This window comes from Genypterus blacodes, unplaced genomic scaffold (assembly GCF_046128005.1).
Source record: "Genypterus blacodes isolate CSIRO-AG114 ecotype Tasmania unplaced genomic scaffold, CSIRO-AGI_Gbla_v1 ptg000095l_1, whole genome shotgun sequence".
Lineage (NCBI taxonomy): Eukaryota > Metazoa > Chordata > Actinopteri > Ophidiiformes > Ophidiidae > Genypterus > Genypterus blacodes.
Genome location: NW_027466899.1, coordinates 58,622 through 79,210, shown reverse-complemented (window position 1 = coordinate 79,210; position 20,589 = coordinate 58,622). Strand labels below are relative to the sequence as shown.

General features: G+C 46.3%; 4 protein-coding genes across 9 annotated transcripts; 2 read left to right on the top strand and 2 right to left on the bottom strand.

The window, feature by feature from the left end:
- Positions 1 to 1,059: 1,059 nt before the first annotated feature.
- Positions 1,060 to 4,361, top strand: slc66a3 (solute carrier family 66 member 3). Its single transcript, XM_076159375.1, has 7 exons — positions 1,060 to 1,291; positions 2,284 to 2,366; positions 2,844 to 2,913; positions 3,042 to 3,099; positions 3,440 to 3,560; positions 3,706 to 3,747; positions 3,938 to 4,361. Exons 1-7 carry the CDS (start codon positions 1,146 to 1,148, stop codon positions 4,030 to 4,032), a joined length of 615 nt encoding a protein of 204 aa, XP_076015490.1. The 5' UTR covers positions 1,060 to 1,145; the 3' UTR covers positions 4,033 to 4,361.
- Positions 4,362 to 5,735: 1,374 nt separating this feature from the next.
- On the bottom strand, positions 5,736 to 8,015 carry LOC143007889 (rho-associated protein kinase 2-like). Of its 3 annotated transcripts, none has more exons than XM_076159384.1 (3): positions 7,913 to 8,015; positions 6,260 to 6,451; positions 5,736 to 6,144 (listed from the first exon to the last, which is right to left on the bottom strand). In XM_076159384.1, exons 2-3 carry the CDS (start codon positions 6,425 to 6,427, stop codon positions 5,938 to 5,940), a joined length of 375 nt encoding a protein of 124 aa, XP_076015499.1. In that variant the 5' UTR covers positions 6,428 to 6,451; positions 7,913 to 8,015; the 3' UTR covers positions 5,736 to 5,937. The 3 variants fall into 3 exon arrangements, with proteins under 3 accessions (XP_076015499.1, XP_076015500.1, XP_076015498.1); XM_076159385.1 differs by lacking the exon at positions 7,913 to 8,015 and having other exon boundaries at positions 5,736 to 5,856; positions 5,989 to 6,144; positions 6,260 to 6,559; XM_076159383.1 differs by lacking the exon at positions 7,913 to 8,015 and having other exon boundaries at positions 6,260 to 6,562.
- Positions 8,016 to 8,669: 654 nt separating this feature from the next.
- LOC143007884 (E3 ubiquitin-protein ligase TRIM21-like) lies at positions 8,670 to 14,214 on the bottom strand. 4 transcript variants are annotated; one of them, XM_076159378.1, is made up of 8 exons: positions 14,130 to 14,214; positions 13,688 to 13,785; positions 13,378 to 13,561; positions 13,119 to 13,257; positions 12,668 to 12,929; positions 12,317 to 12,537; positions 11,342 to 11,520; positions 8,670 to 11,077 (listed from the first exon to the last, which is right to left on the bottom strand). In XM_076159378.1, exon 8 carries the CDS (start codon positions 10,407 to 10,409, stop codon positions 8,925 to 8,927), a length of 1,485 nt encoding a protein of 494 aa, XP_076015493.1. In that variant the 5' UTR covers positions 10,410 to 11,077; positions 11,342 to 11,520; positions 12,317 to 12,537; positions 12,668 to 12,929; positions 13,119 to 13,257; positions 13,378 to 13,561; positions 13,688 to 13,785; positions 14,130 to 14,214; the 3' UTR covers positions 8,670 to 8,924. The 4 variants fall into 4 exon arrangements, with proteins under 4 accessions (XP_076015493.1, XP_076015491.1, XP_076015492.1 ...); XM_076159376.1 differs by lacking the exon at positions 13,119 to 13,257; XM_076159377.1 differs by lacking the exons at positions 11,342 to 11,520; positions 13,119 to 13,257.
- Positions 14,215 to 16,742: 2,528 nt separating this feature from the next.
- LOC143007896 (tubulin beta-4B chain-like) lies at positions 16,743 to 20,481 on the top strand. Its single transcript, XM_076159391.1, has 7 exons — positions 16,743 to 16,903; positions 17,084 to 17,192; positions 17,915 to 18,025; positions 18,133 to 18,377; positions 18,525 to 18,847; positions 19,150 to 19,494; positions 19,582 to 20,481. The coding sequence occupies exons 1-7, from the start codon at positions 16,847 to 16,849 to the stop codon at positions 19,736 to 19,738; spliced, it is 1,347 nt and encodes a 448-aa protein (XP_076015506.1). The 5' UTR covers positions 16,743 to 16,846; the 3' UTR covers positions 19,739 to 20,481.
- The last annotated feature ends 108 nt before the right edge of the window (positions 20,482 to 20,589 follow it).

Sequence of the window (20,589 nt, the reverse complement as noted above, 5' to 3'; positions counted from 1 at the left end):
CGATGTCTGTGTTCCGTGTGTTATTGCTTTAACTCGGTGTTTACAGGTTGGTCGCTGCTCAGTGTGCAGAGGTGGATCATAGGTTTGGCTTTGGTCATAAATCAACGCAACGTCAAGTCATAAGTTCATTTGTCAGCACATAAGCAACAGAGAGACATTAGATCAGTCAAAGGTAATGAGGTGGTGAGGCGAACATGAAGTTATACAAGCACACACGCGCGCACACACACACACACGCACACACACACACACAAGCACGCACACGCACTTTCCTTGCTCTAAATGGAGTTCTTGTTTTATGAATATATTGATATGAATAAGTGAGAGCAGTCTCTGTGTTTTGTGTTTGGCTGGCAGCCGTTACGTTGTGTGAAAGTTTCAGCCCACAAAACTATTAAAACTTGTTACTGATTCACATTCGTCATGTGACCTTGTTGAAGATGATGAGAATGATGGAAAGAGCCTTTACAGATTCATACAATAACTCAATCTGAGACTGAAGATAAGAAGAACTGTACTATAGCTTGAATAGTTTTGACATATATCCTTAAAAAAACTTTTAATTTGAAATTTTAACAGTTTTATTTCAACACAAAACGGTGTGTACGTTGAATTATGAAGAATAAATTGTTAAATTATGACCAAATCAGGATTTCCAATTGAACCGATGTTTGGATTCCAAACGCACTGATTGGTCGGATATTTTGACCAAAGAGCCAATCAGCGTTTAGAGGATGTATGCGGAAGTGAGAGTTGAGACGCCGGTTGATAGGAAACAGCGTCAATTCGACAGAATAACAGCGGAAATACAGTGAACCTTATCTTAACCGTATCTATCCATTACACGTATATCTATTATCACACCACATTCTTGGAAGTGTGATATTACAACATCATTTCCTTATGTGTAAGTTTAATAGATGTGATGTACATTTATTATTCAGAATCCTACGTTTAATTTGATATTTTTGCCAGAACAGAACTATTAGGCTACAAATTGTTTTAGTCGATACTTTTATTTTGAAATCTCTGACCGGATACCACTTTGAAATCCTGCCACTTTACTCTTGGCAGCGCCAGGTTGGCTGTCGGCGTAAATCTCACAGCCTCAAAGTTTCTGTTTTTAAAGTTAGCCGTGTTCAGACATGGAGGAGGACACTTTGTTACACGCCGCTAACTTCAGCACGCTGTTTGTCTGCATGGTGCTGAAGTTCCCGCAGATCTTTGCGATGATGCGAGCGAAGTCCTCAGCAGGAATCAGCCTGAACAGTCTCCTGCTGGAGCTCACCGGGTACGGATGTGATTTTAGCTGATTCTAGCTGATCTACATGACCTGCGCTGTAATAATCTATGAATTGTTTCATGTTTGCTACTCTAGGATTTCTTACCGGTAAAACGTTGTGTGCTGCCGTGAAAATCCGTCGTTTCTTCCTGGTTTTCACTCAGTTCGCGTCCTCCGCCAGCCCCCATTCACCAAACCAGACAATCTGCTGCAGCTTCAGTCTCAGATGAAATCACGGAGCCTAAAACACGAAGTTAGGATCTTGACCAAAGCTGTGATGTCTCTTATTAATTAATTCAGCGTAATCAGAACCGGCAATCATCCTTATTTTGCTTAAAAGTTCGTTTTAGTTGCAGTGGTGAGATCCGTGGATTTAATTTGGCCAGAGAATCAAAGAGGCTTGAAGTTTGACACGTCGCATCACAATGACGTGACCCCCGCAGAGTGACGCTGCTTCTTCCTCAGTTTGGTCTTGACTTTGCGCTTTTACTTTGAAATTTCAGCTGAATATGTCTGCTTTGTCTGATCTGTGAAATCTTGTGTACATTCCTCTTTGCTGGACACTTTTACTTTGAAATCAACACCTTAATACTTCCCCCCTTCCTGGTCACCTGACATACACACACTCTGCTGCAGCTCATTCACAATGCAGAGATGATGGATCCCTTGAACATGGCACATAAGCAGCATTGTGTGAGCAGAGCGGCCGGTCGGTGCCTGGCAGCAGCTCGGCCTCCTAAACGTGTCCACAGTGACCCACAGCAGAATAGAAGCCTCTGTGCTACGATGAAGAACTTAACCCTTGAGCTGCTGCTGCCTCATCGATCAATCGGCATAGAAATGAAGCTTTGACTCGCATGTTTACATACAGGAGAGTCCGAGACGTCCCCACGTGTGTGTGATCAGTGTGTCCATCATGTTAAACTGCTTCATGGGGACGTAAACTCTCTGCTCTCTGCCTACACAGCATCCTCTGACTCCATGACTCGTCTGTGTTACAGGTTCATTGTGTTTGTAAGCTACCAGATGTACTACGACTACCCGCCCCCCACCTACCTGGAGTACCCCATGCTGATTGCTCAAGGTGAAGGACTGCCCGGACACCTGCAGACTTTACCCTCAGTAGCTTATTACAGGGACGCCTTTTGTTGACCTTTATGTCAAACCAATCAGTGTGTTAGCTTAGTCCAGGTAACAGACCTAGATAGTTAAAGCTATGTGTTCAGGTATGTTCATGTTTTAAAAGGCCAATATCAGGAGTTAGTTTAGTTCCCTTTGGAGTTTGATGTTTGTTGACATAAATACACACACTCAGCTTTTTGAAGAGTGTTTCCGACCCCGAAGAGCTGATTTGATTGCACAGTATGCAAATGAGACGCAGCGCTGATTGGTTAGTTTGTTAGAATCCAAGCACTCGTGTAAGAGTTGCAAGTGAGAATAGCAAGCTTGTGCTTTAAACTTCTCCCCTCGTTGTGGCTGTGCATCGGCCGCTGTGACACATGCATATGCAATATTATGGTCTCATCTAGCATCTCTCCTCTCCTCTCCTCTCTCCTCTCAGACGCCTTCCTGCTGATCCTGATCCTTCACTATAACGGCAGCCTGCAGCAGAGCCTCATCTACGCGCTGCTGTATCCTTCCACCGCCTTCTCACTTTCTAAATAAATGGATGAGAACATTCAATTTGGAAGGAAACCAACGACCCGTCGGCTTCCGCTGATGTCTTTGTTTCGTTGCTGCCTTAACGTAATGTCTTCAGGTTCGTCGGGGGTTGGAGGCTGCTCACTGTGCAGAGGTGGATCATAGATTTTGCTATGGTAATAAATCAACGCAACGTCAAGTCATAAGTCAGTTTGTCACAAAATAAGCCAAGGAAAGACATTAGATCAGTCAAAAGTAATGGAGTGGTGAGGAGAACATGAAGTTATGCACACACGCACATGCGCGCACACACACACACACACACACACACACACACACACACACCTCTTCTAAATGCTAAATGGACTTCTTGGTAAATGAGTTGAAAGAGTTTTCCGGCGTCTTTGCTCATGAATAAGTGAGAGCAGAAATCCTGGGCTCCTTCTTTCCTCTTTAACTTAATGGATTTGGATTTTTTTAGGCTGTTCTAACCTCTGACCTCTGCTCTCCTCTCAGAGCATCTGCTTGCTCATCAGTGCAGCCAGTAAGTTTGCTCAGCTGCAGTGCCTGTGGAGGTCGAAGGACTCGGGTCAGGTCAGCGCCCTCACCTGGGCTATGGCCACATACACATGCATGGGTGAGTCATCACGCACGCACGCCATACGCACGCACGCACGCACACACGCACGCACGCACATGTCAGGAATGTGAGTTTGTGCTGATAAGTGCAGAAACTTTTGGGACAGAGATGATGTCATTGACTGGCTTCCTGTTTGTTTCAGCTCGGATTTACACGACTGCAGTGACGACGGGAGACATGCTGGGTGAGTCGCTCACACACTGACCACAATGGTGCCATCAAGACTAAAAGCTGACCTGCAAGAATCTATTACATTTAAGTGATGATTGTTTGTGATGCCTGTTTAAATGCAGTTATGTGAGTGTTTGGGTCAGATTTCCTGTTTGAGTTGACGCCTCAGTAACTCTCTCTCTCTCTCTCGCTCTCGCTCTCAGTTCTGGTGCGTTTCGTGGTCATAACTCTCCTGAACCTGTGGGTGCTGCTCACTGTGCTCTACTACAGAAGACGCAGCAGCAAGAAAGACGACTGAGGCTTTGGTGTTGGAGGCTAACGGGCCTGACCCGGTTCTGTTCCTGCAGTACATTCCAGTATCTGCCAGTCATAAGATCAAAGTATCTCAGGGGTATTTGGACCACAGCCTGAGTTTGACCTCAGTATTACAGCCGCTCCTCTGCTACATTCCTAAAGTCTTTATCAAGTGTTACATCTTTGTAATGAGCTGCAGTGACCAACAGGTTTTGAGTATCAGAGATGCTGACCTAAATCTCTGCTCAGGATAAGACATGTACAGTATTTTGAAAAGATTTGATAATGTAAAGTTCTTTTCTGAACTGTTTTAATAAAGCCAAAGGTCTCAGTATCTCACATTGTGGCTTTTTGAAGGCCGTGAACACAAAACATCACAGATTCTTACAAAATGCAACGTGACCCCACCATGACCCCACCACCAGAACACAGGTCTGCAAGCAAACATACTGGAGTTCAGATCATTCACTTGTTTGAGTAAAAGGAAGCTGGAGTTTCATCATTTGAGCTTGGATCCCATGCTGGATGTCGCTTCATCAGGAAGCCGTCTGACCTGCGAGGGCTGAAGTCAGAGGGTTTAAGGTCACAACAGGCAAACGTTTAGGAGAACCATCAGAGGAACACGAGAGCCTGGACCTGCGGGCTCACAGGTTTACATCCTAATGGACCCAGACAGGGATCTGATCCGTTTAGCCCCCAGGATGACCCCAGCCTCATTCTCTCTCATCAACATTCAGATCTGCACAGGAGGTTTGTCTGCTTCGTCCCTCTGCCTATCAGCAGCATCACTCCAAAACTTCTGGACAGATTTTCATTAACCTTGGTGGGCCGCTTGGACCCGATCCAGACGGGAGCTCATAAAGAGAAGACACACACACACACACACACACACACACACACACGCGCACACGCGCACACTTCGGCCTGGAGTCGATGCCATTAGGCTGAAATTGAGGCGTGGCCTGCTAACATTAGGGGTTAATTGTCCCTAAATCTCACATGTAGAATGTCTGGGCCGAGTCGGGGTCGGGGTCTCGTCATTCGCTGTTAAACTTAATCTGAAATACAAAAATCCCCTGCAAATAGTTTGTGAATGAGTCTGAATGGAGGCCACTGCACACTGCACACTGCACACAGTGTTCACTGCACACAGTGCACACTGCACACAGTGCTCACTGCACACAGTGTTCACTGCACACTGCACACAGTGTTACCAGTCAGAAATGGATGGATGAACAGTCGTCATCAATATCATCCAGAGCCCAGAACCAGTCCTGAAGGCCACAGTCCTGTAATCTGAGAGGGAAGAGTGACTTTGAGTGACAGACAGACGGACGTGTGTCTGTCACTCAAAGTCACTCTTGAGTCACACATGACTTCTCCTGATCATATTTAGATTGGTGTGTGTGTGTGTGTGTGTGTGTGATAGTGGCTGACATTAGCATTCAGATTACGGGGTCAACAATTAGCTCAGGAATATTCACACGTGTAAATGTTCCACATGTTAGACGCTGTGACTTCTTGGCCACCTGTTTGTGTTTGTTGTCTGCAGGTCTGTGGAGGTTAAAGAGGCCAACACTGTGAGACGACATCATGAAATAAAGCCACTGGAGATGAAATGATGCCATTCTATTATCTGACTGTTCTTCATAACTTCATTAGACTAAGTTTCAGTGCAGTGAGCGTCCATGGAGGACTGAAGCGAACAGCTCGGGGGCCGGAGGCTTCTTGGGGATCTTCTTCACCAGCCGGCTCACCCACTTCTGCTGCTCCTCCTGGGACACGGCCAGCAGCAGCATGTTCTTGGCTGTGGAGACGTCGTAGTTCACTGGAGGCGGAGGAGAAATGGGTTAGGGTTTGTTGTGGTCAGTGTGTTTACATGTGCAGAGATATGAGACCAGCAGTGACTTCAGATGTGAAAGAGACACTCGGCCGTTTGCGTCTGAAAGAGGTCCCTGACGTCGTTTGTTTGTCCCTCGGTGTCACCGGCGCTGGCCGAGTCCATGGACTGCACACTGATGGACTGCAGCAGGTTCCTCAGCTGCTCGATGTCGCTGTCCCGGCTGTCCAGCGCCATCTGCAGCTCCGTGCGCATCTGACTCTCATCCAGTAATTGCTGCAGAGAGAAAAGCATCAGCAGACAGGAGACAGAAGATCAATCCAAAGCTCATTAAAAGTTAGATTTGTCCCTGCAGACTGATCAGAGAGGAGAGAAGATCAAACCCACTGACCGCCTGGATCTCATTGATCTCCCTCTGGTACTTGATGATGGTGCTGTTGAGCTTCTCCTTCTCTGACCTCAGCTCCAGCTGCAGCTCCCTGTTCTCCTTCTCCTTCCGCCGCATGTCTGTGTCGTTACCACGCCGACTTCCTCCGCCGCGCACTTCCTTCCTGTTCATGATCTCTGCCAGCTTATTGACGGCCTTGAAGACACAAACACCAGCGCAGTCAACCACAGTTGCTGTCTGAGCTCCGTTTCCTCCCGAGGAACCCCGCCCAGATGTGGAGTAGAAACAGAGACGTGGCTGAGATGTTGAGTCTACCTAAATTACTTAAATGTGAACTGAAATGTGCCTCTTAATCACTTTGATAGTTTGGACATAGGTCTTGTCCAGTAGATGGCAGTATTGCCCACAGTATTCCAGTGAAGCATCCTCACACTTCTGTCTTCATTAAGAGAGAGAACATCAAAGCAAGTTCCTAACAAACAACACAATGTCCTTTTCTTCTAACTTCTAACTACACTGTATTAAAATGTGACCTCATCCAGGACGTATTTATGATGAATCAGGTTTACTGGCATTCTTTGAGTAAGAAACTTCTCAAGTTATTGTGAAAGGATGATTAACTCCTTGTGTAACCTTGGTTGATGTCATCTGCTCGTCTAAACACGCTCATACCATCGGCCTCTCTCAAACTCCCGTTCAGTGAAGAACACGAATGTTCCTACGTGTCTGATCTCAGTTTGAGAACCTTTGAGTGGGTCTTGATGACACAGCATCTCAAAGTGACGGCAGCCGTCTAACCTTCATTTTCCAGGCAGCGCTTCCTGTCGGCCTCGCTCTTGGCCTTGCGGTGGCTGCACCTCCACCTGGTGAAGCTTCTTCTGCAGCGCCAGATGGTTTCCAGGGCGTCTGGGCCTCACATGTGGCCGTTGCTTGCGTGCAGCTGAGCTCACAGCTGTGCAGTGACAGTGCATTCATGCAAATACAGCCGCTGACCCTCCTCTTCCTCCACGGTTGAAGTGGACGCCGATGAGGCTCCATTCCTTTGCTCAGGACTCAGGACTCATTAATACTTTCCCTAGATTAGCCTTTAGCAGCTTAAGTCTATCTGTGCAGCTGAGGACACAGAAATCCCACCAAAGCACAAATAGATCAGAGAAGAAAAGAAGAAAAGCCACCATGAGCCTCAGAGTGTTATTAAGCTGGAACCAAGGCGTGTCCGTGACCTCCCAGCTCCTCTCTGCGGCCTCGGCCTGACCCAAAGCAGCAGAGCTGGTGCTCGGAACTGCAGCTCCGCACTCTGATTGTCCCTGTCTGTCTGTCTCAGCATGCAAGCACACATCCTCTGACTCAGGAGTGTGCGGCTCCTCCGGTCGAGCAGCGACCTCCTCCACATGCTCAGTACCGTGAGGAGTACGCAGCTCCTCCGCCTGTTCAGCACAAAGTGTTTCTGTCCGACATCTCCACATTCAAAACATTTCATAGAGCCGGAGCTCGCAAACACCATGTGGTGTCCCTCTCTGTGTTTCACCCTGAATGAGACCTCCAGGGACTGTGGGGGCGAGTCAAGAAACATGAAGACCTGTCTCCTCAGGGACTGGACCAAAGCTTCTACTGCTGCAGATCAAAGCCCAACACAGAGAAACTAAGAGTTCTTACCTGATCATGCAAATTAAACAATAAAGCCACAAAGAGGAAAAATAAACAATTCAAAACTCCTGCTCCTCCAAACCTCCACACCACTCACACAGAGAGCGAGAGAGAGAGAGAGACTCTGTCCCTTCCTTCACTCTGTGATCAGACTTTGTTCCACCTGTTGGGGCGTTTAGTTCAAGTTCAAACTCAACTTCAAACCAGTAGAACTGGAAACCCCTGTGTGTTACTGGGTCCAAGGTCACAGCTGATTCAGTTGGACATTCATCAATGTTCTGTATATTATTGCTCTCCAGCTTCAGTGTATGAACTTGTTAGAGGGAATAAATTAGAGCTCGTCAGGAATTTGATACAAAGTGTGTTTGTATCAAATCTCTAAAAGACAAGTGAAAGACTCATTTTACTCTCCTGACTAATATATGGTAATGCAAACTGTTCAAGAAACACACACATACACACACACAGGATGTGTTTTCCAATTTTAATTCCACATATTTCACACAAAATTTCACCGAAACATTTAATTTCATTCAGTGGATAACAAATATTTACAGAAAGGAGCAGGAGGAGCTGCAGGAAACTGTAAAAGGCTGCATCTGGGAAAGGGCTGTGTGTGTGTGTGCGTGTGCGTGTGTGTGCGTGTGTGTACTAACATTACTTTCACATTACATTACTAACATTACTTTGCGTGGCTCACAGTTGCTCTATGAATAAGTCACTTCTCAGACTCAGAGGATTTTGTCGTACATTGTTAACATTAGAACGTTTGATTGACATCAGTCAGTGATGAGTTGGCAGCATGTATGTATTGATTTATTGATCAACAGTTATTAGATCAGATCAGTGTGGGTGGATTGTTGTGTTACAGCAGGAAGAAGCAACGAGAAACATCACAGACAAATATGATGTCATCAATGAAAAAGCAGAATGTGAAGAAGAAGAAGTCAAAGTAAAGACGGCAGATCAGATCATCTGGACCTTAAATGACAGAGAATCATTACACATCAACTCCAGCAGGTTACTCAGGGTGACTGACAGCTGAGATGATCAGAGGGGCGGACTTTCTGCCGCCATCATTATGACAGGGACTGAAGAATGGGTGGAGCTTATGAGTGAAGGAGCAGCCAGTGAAGGAGAAGATCAGCGCTGCAGCATCCACGTGATAGAAGGAGACCAGACCCTCCTCATAGTCCACAAACACTCCAACCTTCTCTGGCTTTGACTTCACACTCAGAGGGACAAGGGAGTCATCACCAACAAAGTACTCATTACTCCCCAACCAAATAGTCCAGAAACCATCCTGAGGGCTCAGTGTGATGACTCCCTTCCTCTGGCTCGTCTCTCTGGTCACTCCTAACTCCCACTCAGTCTTTCCTTTGACCTGAACCTCAAAGTAAAATTTTCCTGAGGAGAAACTCTGCTTTCCTAAAACATTAACACATGGATAAAATCTCTGTGGGTTGTCTGGGAGATTCTTCCACACATCACCAAAATGAACTTGTTTCTCATCATCAGACAGGGTGAGTCGAATATGAGCTGTATCAGGATCCAGAGTCACGTCCACTGCAAACTGCTGGATCCTCCTCAGCTCCACCTTCAGCAGCTTCTTCAGCTCTCCACTGATGGTCTCCTCCAGCTGAGCCACAGCTGAGCCACACTCCTCATGTGACCTTTGCTGGACTGTGACCTGTGTCCAGTCCTTGGTGGGAGGAGTATTGATGGATGAGAAGTTCTGGAGGAGGTGGAGGTGATCTTCAGAGAGTAGGAGCTTCTCCACCTCATCAGCTCTCTCTCTCTTCCCAGAGAGTTCCTGCTGCAGCTCTTTGATGAAGTCTTCAGTCTGTTTCTCTGTGCTCCTCTGCTCCTCCTTCAGAGTCTCCATGAAGTCGGCCTGGATTTTCTCCACAAGCTGCTTCAGAGTGGTGAAGACCTGATCTCCATCTGCTCTCTCTCTGTCTGCAGCTTCCATGCTGACCTTTGCTGATTGTTTCATCTCCTGGATCTTCAGTAGCGTCAGCTTGATCTTCTGCTGAAGTTCAGCCACCATCTTCTCCAGCTCAGACTTCTTTCCTTCATATTCTTCTTCCAGAGGAACAAACTCATGGTTCTTGTGGTCTAAAACAGGACGGATGAGGCACACGCAGGTCTGGTCGGTCCTGCAGAAGAGCTCCAGAGGTTTTAGTTTGGTTCCAGGGCAGACGTCACACTGAACCTTTCGTTTGGCAGCTGGTTCCTCTGATCTTCTGCTGGCTTCATTTTGCCTCGACTGTGTGAACTCAGCAGCCATCTGAGATATGAACGTGTTCACGTGTAGCTCAGGTCTTGTGTGGAACATCTTCTTACACAGAGGACACACACACTGGACGTTACTGTCCCAGTGTTGAGTGATGCAGGCTTTGCAGAAGTTGTGTCCACATGATGTGGAGACTGGATCAGTGAAGACCTCCAGACAGATGAAGCACAGGAACGGATCATCAGACTGCAGACGGCTGGCAGCAGACATGTCTGCTGAGAACAAAGGAGACAATGAGGGACAACAACTCTGGAACGACACGATCACTGAGAGTCTAACAGAACTAAGAGTCTGGAACCACAGCAGCAGCTTTAAAGCTCCTCAGTGATCAACATCTGATTACATTCAAGACACAAACAACACAACAGCCTGTATGCATGATGTCATATTTGACTCTATGATGTCATCATGTGGTCATCACAGCTTGATGACCTCAGAGCAAAGAGAGACTGAATTCAGTCAAGACCTTTTTATTGAGAGAGAGAGAGAGAGAGAGACAGGGAGAGAGAGAGGGAGAGAGAGAGAGAGAGAGAGAGAGAGAGAGAGACAGAGAGAGAGAGACAGAGACAGAGACAGACAGACACAGGGAGAAGGACAGAGAGAGAGACAGAGAGAGACAGACAGACAGACAGACAGAGAGAGAGAAGGAGAGATAGACATGCAGAGAGATAGACGTGCAGAGAGAGACATGCAGAGAGAGAAACAGGTGGAGAGAGAGAGACGTGCAGAGAGAGAGACAGGTGGAGAGAGAGACAGACTTGAGTGTTTGAGTGAAGTTGTAGTCGCTCAGCAGCGTCAGACTGAATGTTCATTGTCAGCCTGGTCCAGAGCGTCTGGTCTGCTTTGATGCGCTGTGCAGGTACAGCGCCTCCCTGTGGCTGCAGAGAGAAACACACACAATCACTGTTTGGCTAAAATCAATCCAAATGTGAAGTGTTTTTATTGGTTATTATTGATTTAGAGGCTCAAAATGTTCAAATACAGGACAGAGAAACATTTGATTCAAATAATCTGATCTGATTCAGAATGATCTTTTGTCTCTGACTTGAAACCAAACAAAGGCTCAGCTTCTTTATGTTCATGCTGTCATGGTAACAGGAAACAGTTTCATGATGATATTTGTTTGGTCAGCCCAAACCCACCAAGGGTCGGATGCGTATCCACTGTCTGGAGAACGTGCACAAAGCTCTGCAGTTCCTGAAGGAGCAGCGGGTTCACCTGGAGAACATGGGATCCCACGACATCGTGGACGGAAACCACCGCCTGACGCTGGGCCTCATCTGGACCATCATCCTCCGCTTCCAGGTGAGAGGACGTTTACCTCCATGTGTCAGAGAGGCAAAGCCAGGAGGTCAAAGGGGATTTAGGGGTTCAAATGGTTCCAGACTGGAAAAGGGACAAACATTTAGGGGGGACAGACTTGATTTGACCCAGAAGAGCTGTGGATCAGGACCAGGAGCTGTTTAAGGGGAGGGGCCCTGGGACTGAAACAATATCTTTAAAGAGACATTCATAACAATCTAACTTGAAGGTGTCTTGATTAACTGGGAAAAATTCAGTCAGCACCTTAAACCCGACCTAAGTGTCAGTAAGGATGGGTGGGGCAGTCAGGAGACAACAGGACATCATCTGCCTACAGAGAAACCCTGGATACAAGCAGCCGGGTGCTTAAAGGGCAGGAAGTCATGAGTGTGAACGCACAGTTTAACACAAAACTCACTCATTTTCTGTGGACTCAATCATGACTCAATGCGTTTGGATTCTGTTGCACAAGATGAACTTCCTGTAAATGAGTGTTTGTACTTTATGATCTGTGGCTAAAAGAAAATCCCCTCTGACATCCACTTCCGGTTGACAATCAGTTTGAAATGTTTCATTCCTGTTTGTTTCAATTGTTCTGTCTCATTTGTCTCTGCGTCTCAGATCCAGGACATTAGCGTGGAGATGGAGGACAACAAAGAGAAGAAGTCAGCTAAAGTCTGCTGCTATGGTGTCAGATGAAAACAGCAGGGTGAGGGAGAGAGAGATTTTTTTTAGATTTTTAAAACAACTTTATTTACAGATGTTTATAGACCAAAGACTAAGAAACAAAAACATATGTGTTCTAAGACCTTTACCTGGAATCTAATGTAATCGATGCACAGCTGAGGGTCTGCTGGCTGTTCCCTGAGGCGCCTGTTGAACTCCTCCGTCCTTCCAGTCAAGAGAACGCCGCTCTGCCCCGTCCGAGCTCCTGCTTCTGCTGCTCTGGCTGCTCCTGCAGTCCTTTCCCCTGCAGCCGAGGTAGAGGAGTCGTACACGCCAAGTGGATTTACTGTCGATGTCGGCACTCTGTCACCTGAAATCAAGGGTTCAATCAAAGGTTTAAGATTAGATGTAACTAGTAAAGGTGAGGTTGTGGGTCAGAAATGTTCAATTCTAGGCAAACATCGGCTTTCTTTTCTCTAAATTCCAGATCAATCCCTTACCTGTTTCTCCTCTCTTGCCCTCCCTCTCATCACAACCCAGGGGGAGGAAGGAAATGGAACTGATGACCTCAGTGCTTTCAGGAACTGTTGGTTATGTAGGCAGGGTTGGCTGGGACCTCAACAGCTGGCGACTGGCTGTGGAGAAGTGTCTGTCTGCCGCTCTCTTCTTGTCCCCACCTTTCTGCTTCTTATTTGACTCCTCCCAGCTGATTTCCTGTGTGGATGATTGAGACCCAAAGAGGAGCTGCCTTTCCTCCTGTATCTGCAACAAAGACTCAGGATTGTCTTTATCAAAGTCATTAACAGTGACACATTCTTGTCAATAAACAACCCTTGGGTGAGATATCCACTCAGAAATATGTCACAGCACAGCACAGTGTGTGTGTGTGCGTGTGTGTGTGTGTGTGTGTGTGCGCGTGTGTGTGTGTGTGTGTGTGTGTGTGTGTGTTACCTGGCTACATCTCCTCTGTACAGCGACTTGTAGGTCCAGTCGGCTGGATCGGGTTTACGATCGACACAAAACGGCCTCTGTGGGCGCCTGGAGCTCCTCCAACCAGCAAAAGTGACTCGCTATAGGAGCAGCCTGAAGCCTAGAGGCAGGAATGGACACACACACACACACACACACACAAAGGCATGAAGAACAAGAGCTCAGTCAGTGCTGCAGACAGTCAAACTATGTGTGATGTAAGCATGTTGTGTGCTTCTACCTTTGTGCCTCCTGCTCCTTTCTAAGGTCACTGGGGTAGACGGTATCGGAGTCGGACCCAGTGCTATCTGAATACTTCCCACTCATCCTTTTGTTTTTTCTTCTTCTTCCTCTTCTCACTCTTCTTTTTCTTCTTCTTGGGTGGCACATTTCCCTCCTCCTCAGAACTCGCAACCCTGGCGACACTGAGGATTATGGGGCTTAAGTGAGGGCTGATGGTAGTCAAGCAGCACACAGTTAACAACCTTTACCAGAAACATGTATTAGAAAATGATTGATTGTATAGTTTTGTAGTTACTCAGTAGTTGTACCTTGACTCCTTTTCATTCGGCCTCTCGCCGGCTTTATCTAAAAAAAAAAAAGAGAGCCTCCCCAGTCTGAAAGCTCTTATTGGTCAGCCAGTCTAATTCTACAGAGAGGCGACAAGAAGAAAGATGAGAGAGAGAAGAGATTCATTTAAGTGTCTCATGTTGTGATCCATTATATATGAAGCAGTTATGACTAAAGGAAAATACTTTGTACACAAATTGCAATGCCTGGTGAATTATTGCTTCAATCGCTCATAAAATGTGATTTGATCTTCATCCATAGTCAGGTTCAACTGGTGGTAAGTGGCAAAATCAAAAGTCTTACATAATAGCGCAGAATATTACCACCAGTGCTACTACAGACAAGGACACACGCAAAAAGTCACAGAAACATCACAGGACTGGAATAACATATCAAGACGATGCAGTGTCCGGTTCCAATTACCTTTGGGCGAATCATCACATTTGTTAGTTGATTCCCCTGCAAAGGCTGGAAACAGCGCCATGTTTTTATGTCGCATGTAAACAGTCGCAGGACTGTGACGTCAGGTGATCGCAGCCATACTAATGGAGGGGAGCTACAAACTAAAACATGTATTTACAACATAAATCACGTTTTATTAGCATCCGTGTTACATGGGTCAGAGACAGCATCAATATACTGTTTATACTTTCAATTCACTTTTAAGAGAAAACAGGTTTTGAGAATTTAGATTCCCTGAATAAGAAAAAGAGACTCATACTTGCAGGTGAGCCATCAGGATGAAGAGCAGGTACATCAACATGACAAAGCCACCAAAAACCCTAACAAACTCTATGGCAACTAAAGATCAGATTGCGTTCATCCTTTCATGAAACTAATCTGTATTGTTGTGCCGTATCTTGCCTTGATGTGTCACACAAATAGACCAGGAGACTTCCTTTAAATGTTTAATGCAAAACATAAAATTACAAAGTCCATTAGCACATTCAGCTGTACTTTCTTAGGTACTATGTGCAGTCAAAGTATCATGCTTTAAAACTTTCCCAAAATAAATGATAATGGTGTCACACAGCAATGATGTAATCAAACAAATGATGTCATCTAACCTAACATAGTTACAACAATGGCACCACATTTGTACATTACTGAATTGTTCACTTTAGAATAGTATGGGCCTCATGAAATACGAGTCATCTAGTTCAGTGGTTCTCAATTTTTTTACATCAGGTACCACCTCAGAAATATTTGGCTCTCCAAGTACCACCACTATGGCCGATGTTAAAATACAGTAGCGTAGGCCTACCCTATTCAGCTGCTATGCAAAATTAGATTAGATTAGATTAAACTTTATTGTCATTGAGCAAAGAACAGGTACAAGCCAATGAAATTTAGCATCCAACCAGAAGTGCAAAAATGTACTATAATACATACAGAATAAACTATAATGCGCCGGTATCGGGACGTTCACGGCGCTGGCGCCGGCATCGGCACCGGCTACACTTATTTCAAGTCGCATTTCCGATATTTTTATTTGATTCGTAAGCAGATTTGTAAGAACACAGATGTAAGGCACACTCATTAAATAACTTCATTAAACACATATCCGAGCCAGACAAACAGTCAAGTGAATATCCCATTGAGTGTCAACGCCACGCGCACTTAGCTCAGATAGGCTAGCTGGAGTGCTACTACAGACGACACACGCGAAAAGTGACAGAAACGCAACATCACAGGACTGGAATAACATATCAAGTGAAGAACAGGTACATCAACATGACAAAGCCACCAAAAACCCTAACAAACTGTTTGGTAGTGACATATATAATACTTCTCAATTAAACAACAACCCTCTGGTACTGACTGAAATTCTGAACCAACCCATGTGATCTAAAATATGCGATCAAATGGGAAAATTAAAGATGAAAGCATTTTATTGGATACATTTCATAATGGCAAAATTAAATGGCAAAACCTTAACAATGTGTTTCTCCATTCAAGTGTGTTTGCATGTGTGTGTTTGTATTCTATTTGATCTATAATACACATAACATGTAATAAAAGTCGCTACAGATCTGTTGCCATGGTGCTTTCAAACAGCCCTATAGGTAAAATAGCTGAGGTCATTCTCTGGTAGGCTGGGCGAGGCGGCATGGCAACCAGAGCATGGCAACCAGAGCAGAGAGCCAACGTGAACAATACCCCACAACAGGAAACCAAATACACTTTTATTCCAAATAATACAAGCAGACACGGTGTGGGGTCAGCAGTGTTTTAGTACATCCAGGCTCCAAACTGGATTAGAGAGGCCTCTGTATACATATACTTCATATTTGCACTTGTGAAAGTTTTCCTACATCTCTGTGGCAAACACACATTTGAAATCTGAGCCCATGTTTTCAGTACTGATAAAGGGAAGAAAAGATGAAGATAAACTGGTTAAGAACAGAAAAGGAGAATAACAACTACAACTAAAGATCAGATTGCGTTCAACTCCTTTCATGAAACTAATCTGTATTGTTGTAGCGTATCGTGTCTCACCCGCCCAGGCAGAGGATGGAGGAACATAGACCACCTGGCCCTGATGTATTACATCATCATTACAGGCTCACAGGGGCATTATCATCTCTCATTTTATGATTACAATGGGATTAAACAGAGCAGAAAATCAAATGAATCAACGGCAGACGCAGTGGAGGAGAAAATAAATGATGTTATTCCATTTTGTTCAGTGCTACAACCCATGTTTACACATTTTTACACATGTTGGGGCATTGCTGCATCGCCTATGTCTCTATTTCTTTTGTTTCCTGAGTCACTAATCCGCCATTAAGGCAGATCAGGAGTAAACATGGCCGCCAGGTGTCTGGACACCAACTATTGCGCGCCCTCTAGCTGGCACGCGCGTCGTGTATGGCCTCGGTGTGTCACCATAGCAACGACCCTCCCACTATTCCAATAACCAATCACGACTACGCAAGCTGCTCGTTAAGCCAATGGAACGACTGACTAGCTTTGAGTGACATCCAAGCGAGCCAATCGCGTCTAAGTGCCTCCCTCAGGTTGAGTCGCTCTCGCCTATTCAAGGAAGTCCGTTTCTGGAGTTGAACCCCGTAAGGTGCAGCGCCGTCTTCTTCCTTTCTTCTTATCCTGTCGTCTGAAGTTCTTCTGCTCGGAGCAACATGAGGGAAATCGTCCATCTGCAGGCCGGCCAGTGTGGCAACCAAATTGGAGCCAAGGTAACGAACAATTGCGGGTTTCAAACTCAAGTCAGTTATCGAAAGAACGCAGTTAATTTGAGCGAGCAACGAGTAACTAATGGTAGCTATGCTAATCTACTAGCCTCGTTTACGCGCCGCTCAGGCAACGTTCTGCTCGTTAACCCGCGAATTTAACACGTTCTTCCTTCTTGTTCTTAGTTCTGGGAGGTGATCAGTGACGAACATGGCATCGACGTGTCTGGAACCTACCACGGAGACAGCGAACTGCAGCTCGAACGGATCAACGTGTATTACAACGAAGCGTCAGGTGACGTCCCGTCCGCTTCATGGTTCAAGTTAGATGATCTTTATTTCCGATGGAGGCGCGTTAACGTTTCCCCTGAGGAGGGTGTTGGTACCGTAGTGACCCATCAGGGGGCGCCAGAAACCCAAGTCAACCTGGTTGTCAGTGGGCCTTTGTCTGGCCCTCCTAGTTACGGTTGCTAAGCTCCCCGCACTAAACAAATCAACAAAACTGGAGCTGACTCTTTAACTCCCACACCGACACGTTCATATAGATGCGTTAGTCTTTAGTAAGGGGTTCAGTTAATATGTGAATAGTTAATATGATTGACCGTTTGACTTTTTTTCTATGAGTTTCAAATATTCAGATTAAATGTCGACAGCTTGCAAAGTCTGAGCGAGAAAAGTATTCAAACCTCATGTAGGCAAAAATGTTGTGCTTAACTAGTTACTAGACACGTTTACATAATGCAAACTACATCATTCAAATGGCTTCCTGTACATGCCAATCATATTTACATGGGCCGGAACGGGTCATCCTAAAGTCAGAGTCAAAGCTAATGTCCTTGGAATCATTGCCTTATATACAGTGTATAAATATAAATGCCCACTGCCACTTAGTCGAGCTTTAAATGCCTGTCAGAGGATAAATATGAAGTTTATCTGCTAAACTAGCCGGTGTCTTCTTGTCAATATTTAGTAAATTCATACAATTACCTTGAAGTAATCAGTGTCTTGCTTCACCAGGTGGCAAGTATGTCCCCCGTGCAGTGCTGGTGGACCTGGAGCCAGGCACCATGGACTCTGTGAGATCCGGTCCCTTCGGTCAGATCTTCAGGCCGGACAACTTTGTGTTTGGTAAGAAAGTGAATGTGGTCACGATGGACACGTGACCCCGGGCTGAGGAGGACCAGCCGCCGCTTCAGGATGGAGACTTTGATCTTCTGTACTTGTGTGTTGCACAGGCCAGAGTGGAGCCGGTAATAACTGGGCCAAGGGTCACTACACGGAGGGAGCCGAGCTGGTGGACTCGGTCCTGGATGTGGTGAGGAAGGAGGCGGAGAGCTGCGACTGCCTGCAGGGGTTCCAGCTCACGCACTCCCTGGGAGGAGGCACCGGCTCGGGCATGGGCACCCTGCTCATCAGCAAGATCAGAGAGGAGTATCCGGACCGCATCATGAACACGTTCAGCGTGGTGCCTTCACCCAAGGTGCACAGATAAAACTGTAACCATAATGGAGTCTGGTCTTTGTTTGGGTTTGTCGTCATAGGAAACAGACCTATTGGGCAAAATCCACAACCCCAAGCATGTAAATGTATTTGCCGTTGGTTTCTGTCTCCTCCGTCTCCACTCCAGGTGTCAGACACGGTGGTGGAGCCGTACAACGCCACGCTGTCCGTCCACCAGCTGGTGGAGAACACAGATGAGACCTACTGCATTGATAATGAGGCTCTGTACGACATCTGCTTCCGCACGCTGAAACTCACCACTCCCACCTACGGCGACCTCAACCACCTGGTGTCGGCCACCATGAGCGGCGTCACCACCTGCCTGCGCTTCCCCGGCCAGCTCAATGCCGACCTGAGGAAGCTGGCCGTCAACATGGTGCCCTTCCCCCGGCTGCACTTCTTCATGCCCGGCTTTGCTCCCCTGACCAGCAGGAGCAGCCAGCAGTACAGGTGAGCGTGCAGCATCAACTTCCTGCCTCCACGCTTGTTCAGGGCTCTGAACATCGGCTGCTCTGCATTCCACTTAGATTACATTATGATTTGTTTGCATTAACAAACTATAATAGTAAGAGCTCATCGGCAATGTCAGTTATTAATGACATCATTGACATATTACTATGAGAATCACGAATGACGTCACAGTTGACGAACACACACACACACACGTTGGAGAACAGCAGGGATGAAACATGGAGGGGAGAAAATGTTAGTTAACGTTGAAACAAGCTCTCTCTCTCCCTTTGTCCCCCCAGAGCCCTGACGGTCCCTGAACTCACCCAGCAGATGTTCGATGCCAAGAACATGATGGCGGCTTGCGACCCGCGCCACGGTCGCTACCTCACGGTCGCCGCCATCTTCCGCGGCCGCATGTCCATGAAGGAGGTGGACGAGCAGATGCTGAACATACAGAACAAGAACAGCAGCTACTTTGTGGAGTGGATCCCCAACAACGTCAAGACGGCCGTCTGCGACATCCCGCCCCGCGGCCTCAAGATGGCCGCCACCTTCATCGGCAACAGCACGGCCATCCAGGAGCTGTTCAAGCGCATCTCCGAGCAGTTCACCGCCATGTTCCGCCGCAAGGCCTTCCTCCACTGGTGAGTAGGCGACAGATTCTTATACAGACGGTCAAACTCTGAATCTCCTGCAGTGATGAGATGAGGAAGCACCCGTGTCTGTTTTAGGTACACGGGCGAGGGAATGGACGAGATGGAGTTCACAGAGGCCGAGAGCAACATGAACGACCTGGTGTCCGAGTACCAACAGTACCAGGACGCCACCGCCGAGGAGGAGGGCGAGTTTGAGGAGGAGGGTGAAGAGGAGATGTTCCGGTCCGCCTGAAGCTCGTCGTGTTCTGTTCCCACGCGCCACCGCTCCCCTTCCTGTTCTCTCTGACATGCTTCTCATCTTTATTCTTGTTTTATTGTCTTTCTCAGGTTTCCTAAAGCTGAAGGTTTGTTGTTTATAGTTGTGTTATTATTATCCAAAGACATTTAGGCTCCAGTGGTCAAACATCTGGTCCTGCCTTTCACTCACAGCAGTGACATCATCGCTTCAGCCTCAACACACCCATGGTGTCACTGGGGACGTTCAGCTCTGAGAGGTCTGACAACCAAACTCTCAAGGTTCATTTGAGTTTGGAGCCTTGGGATTAATGTTTACTCATTAATCAGATGTGATTATTGTGTTTGGCTCCAGGCCGATGAGTCGTTTACTCATTCGGACAATTCTTTAAAAAAATCAGGCTCAGATAGAAACGAATAAACAACGCACAACTCTGAACAATAACCTCACATAACAAACTCCCTCCTGTCATTAACCAGCCACAATTCAAGTCAATTCTGAACCTCAGATTGATCCGTTCCCGTGGCAACAGCCATGTTTGGTAGCTGGTTACAGCCTGTTACAGTCCAAAGATCTCAGATGGAGCTTTAAGAAACAAACTGAAGTTATGAGATTGTTGTGATCTTGAGGGCGGAGGTGATGATTGGATGTTACAGCTTTGATCTCTCTGTAGCTTGTCTCAAGACATGTCTGCAGTATTTAAGCTCCTTATTTCCAATAAATTGTTAAACCTTTTAAAACCCTTTGTTCTTTATTGAGTTTTGTGTCTTCTCCTTTTTAGACGAACACCAAACAGAAGGAAACATGGAGCGACTTAGGTAGTGTGTGAGAGAATAACACTTACTAAG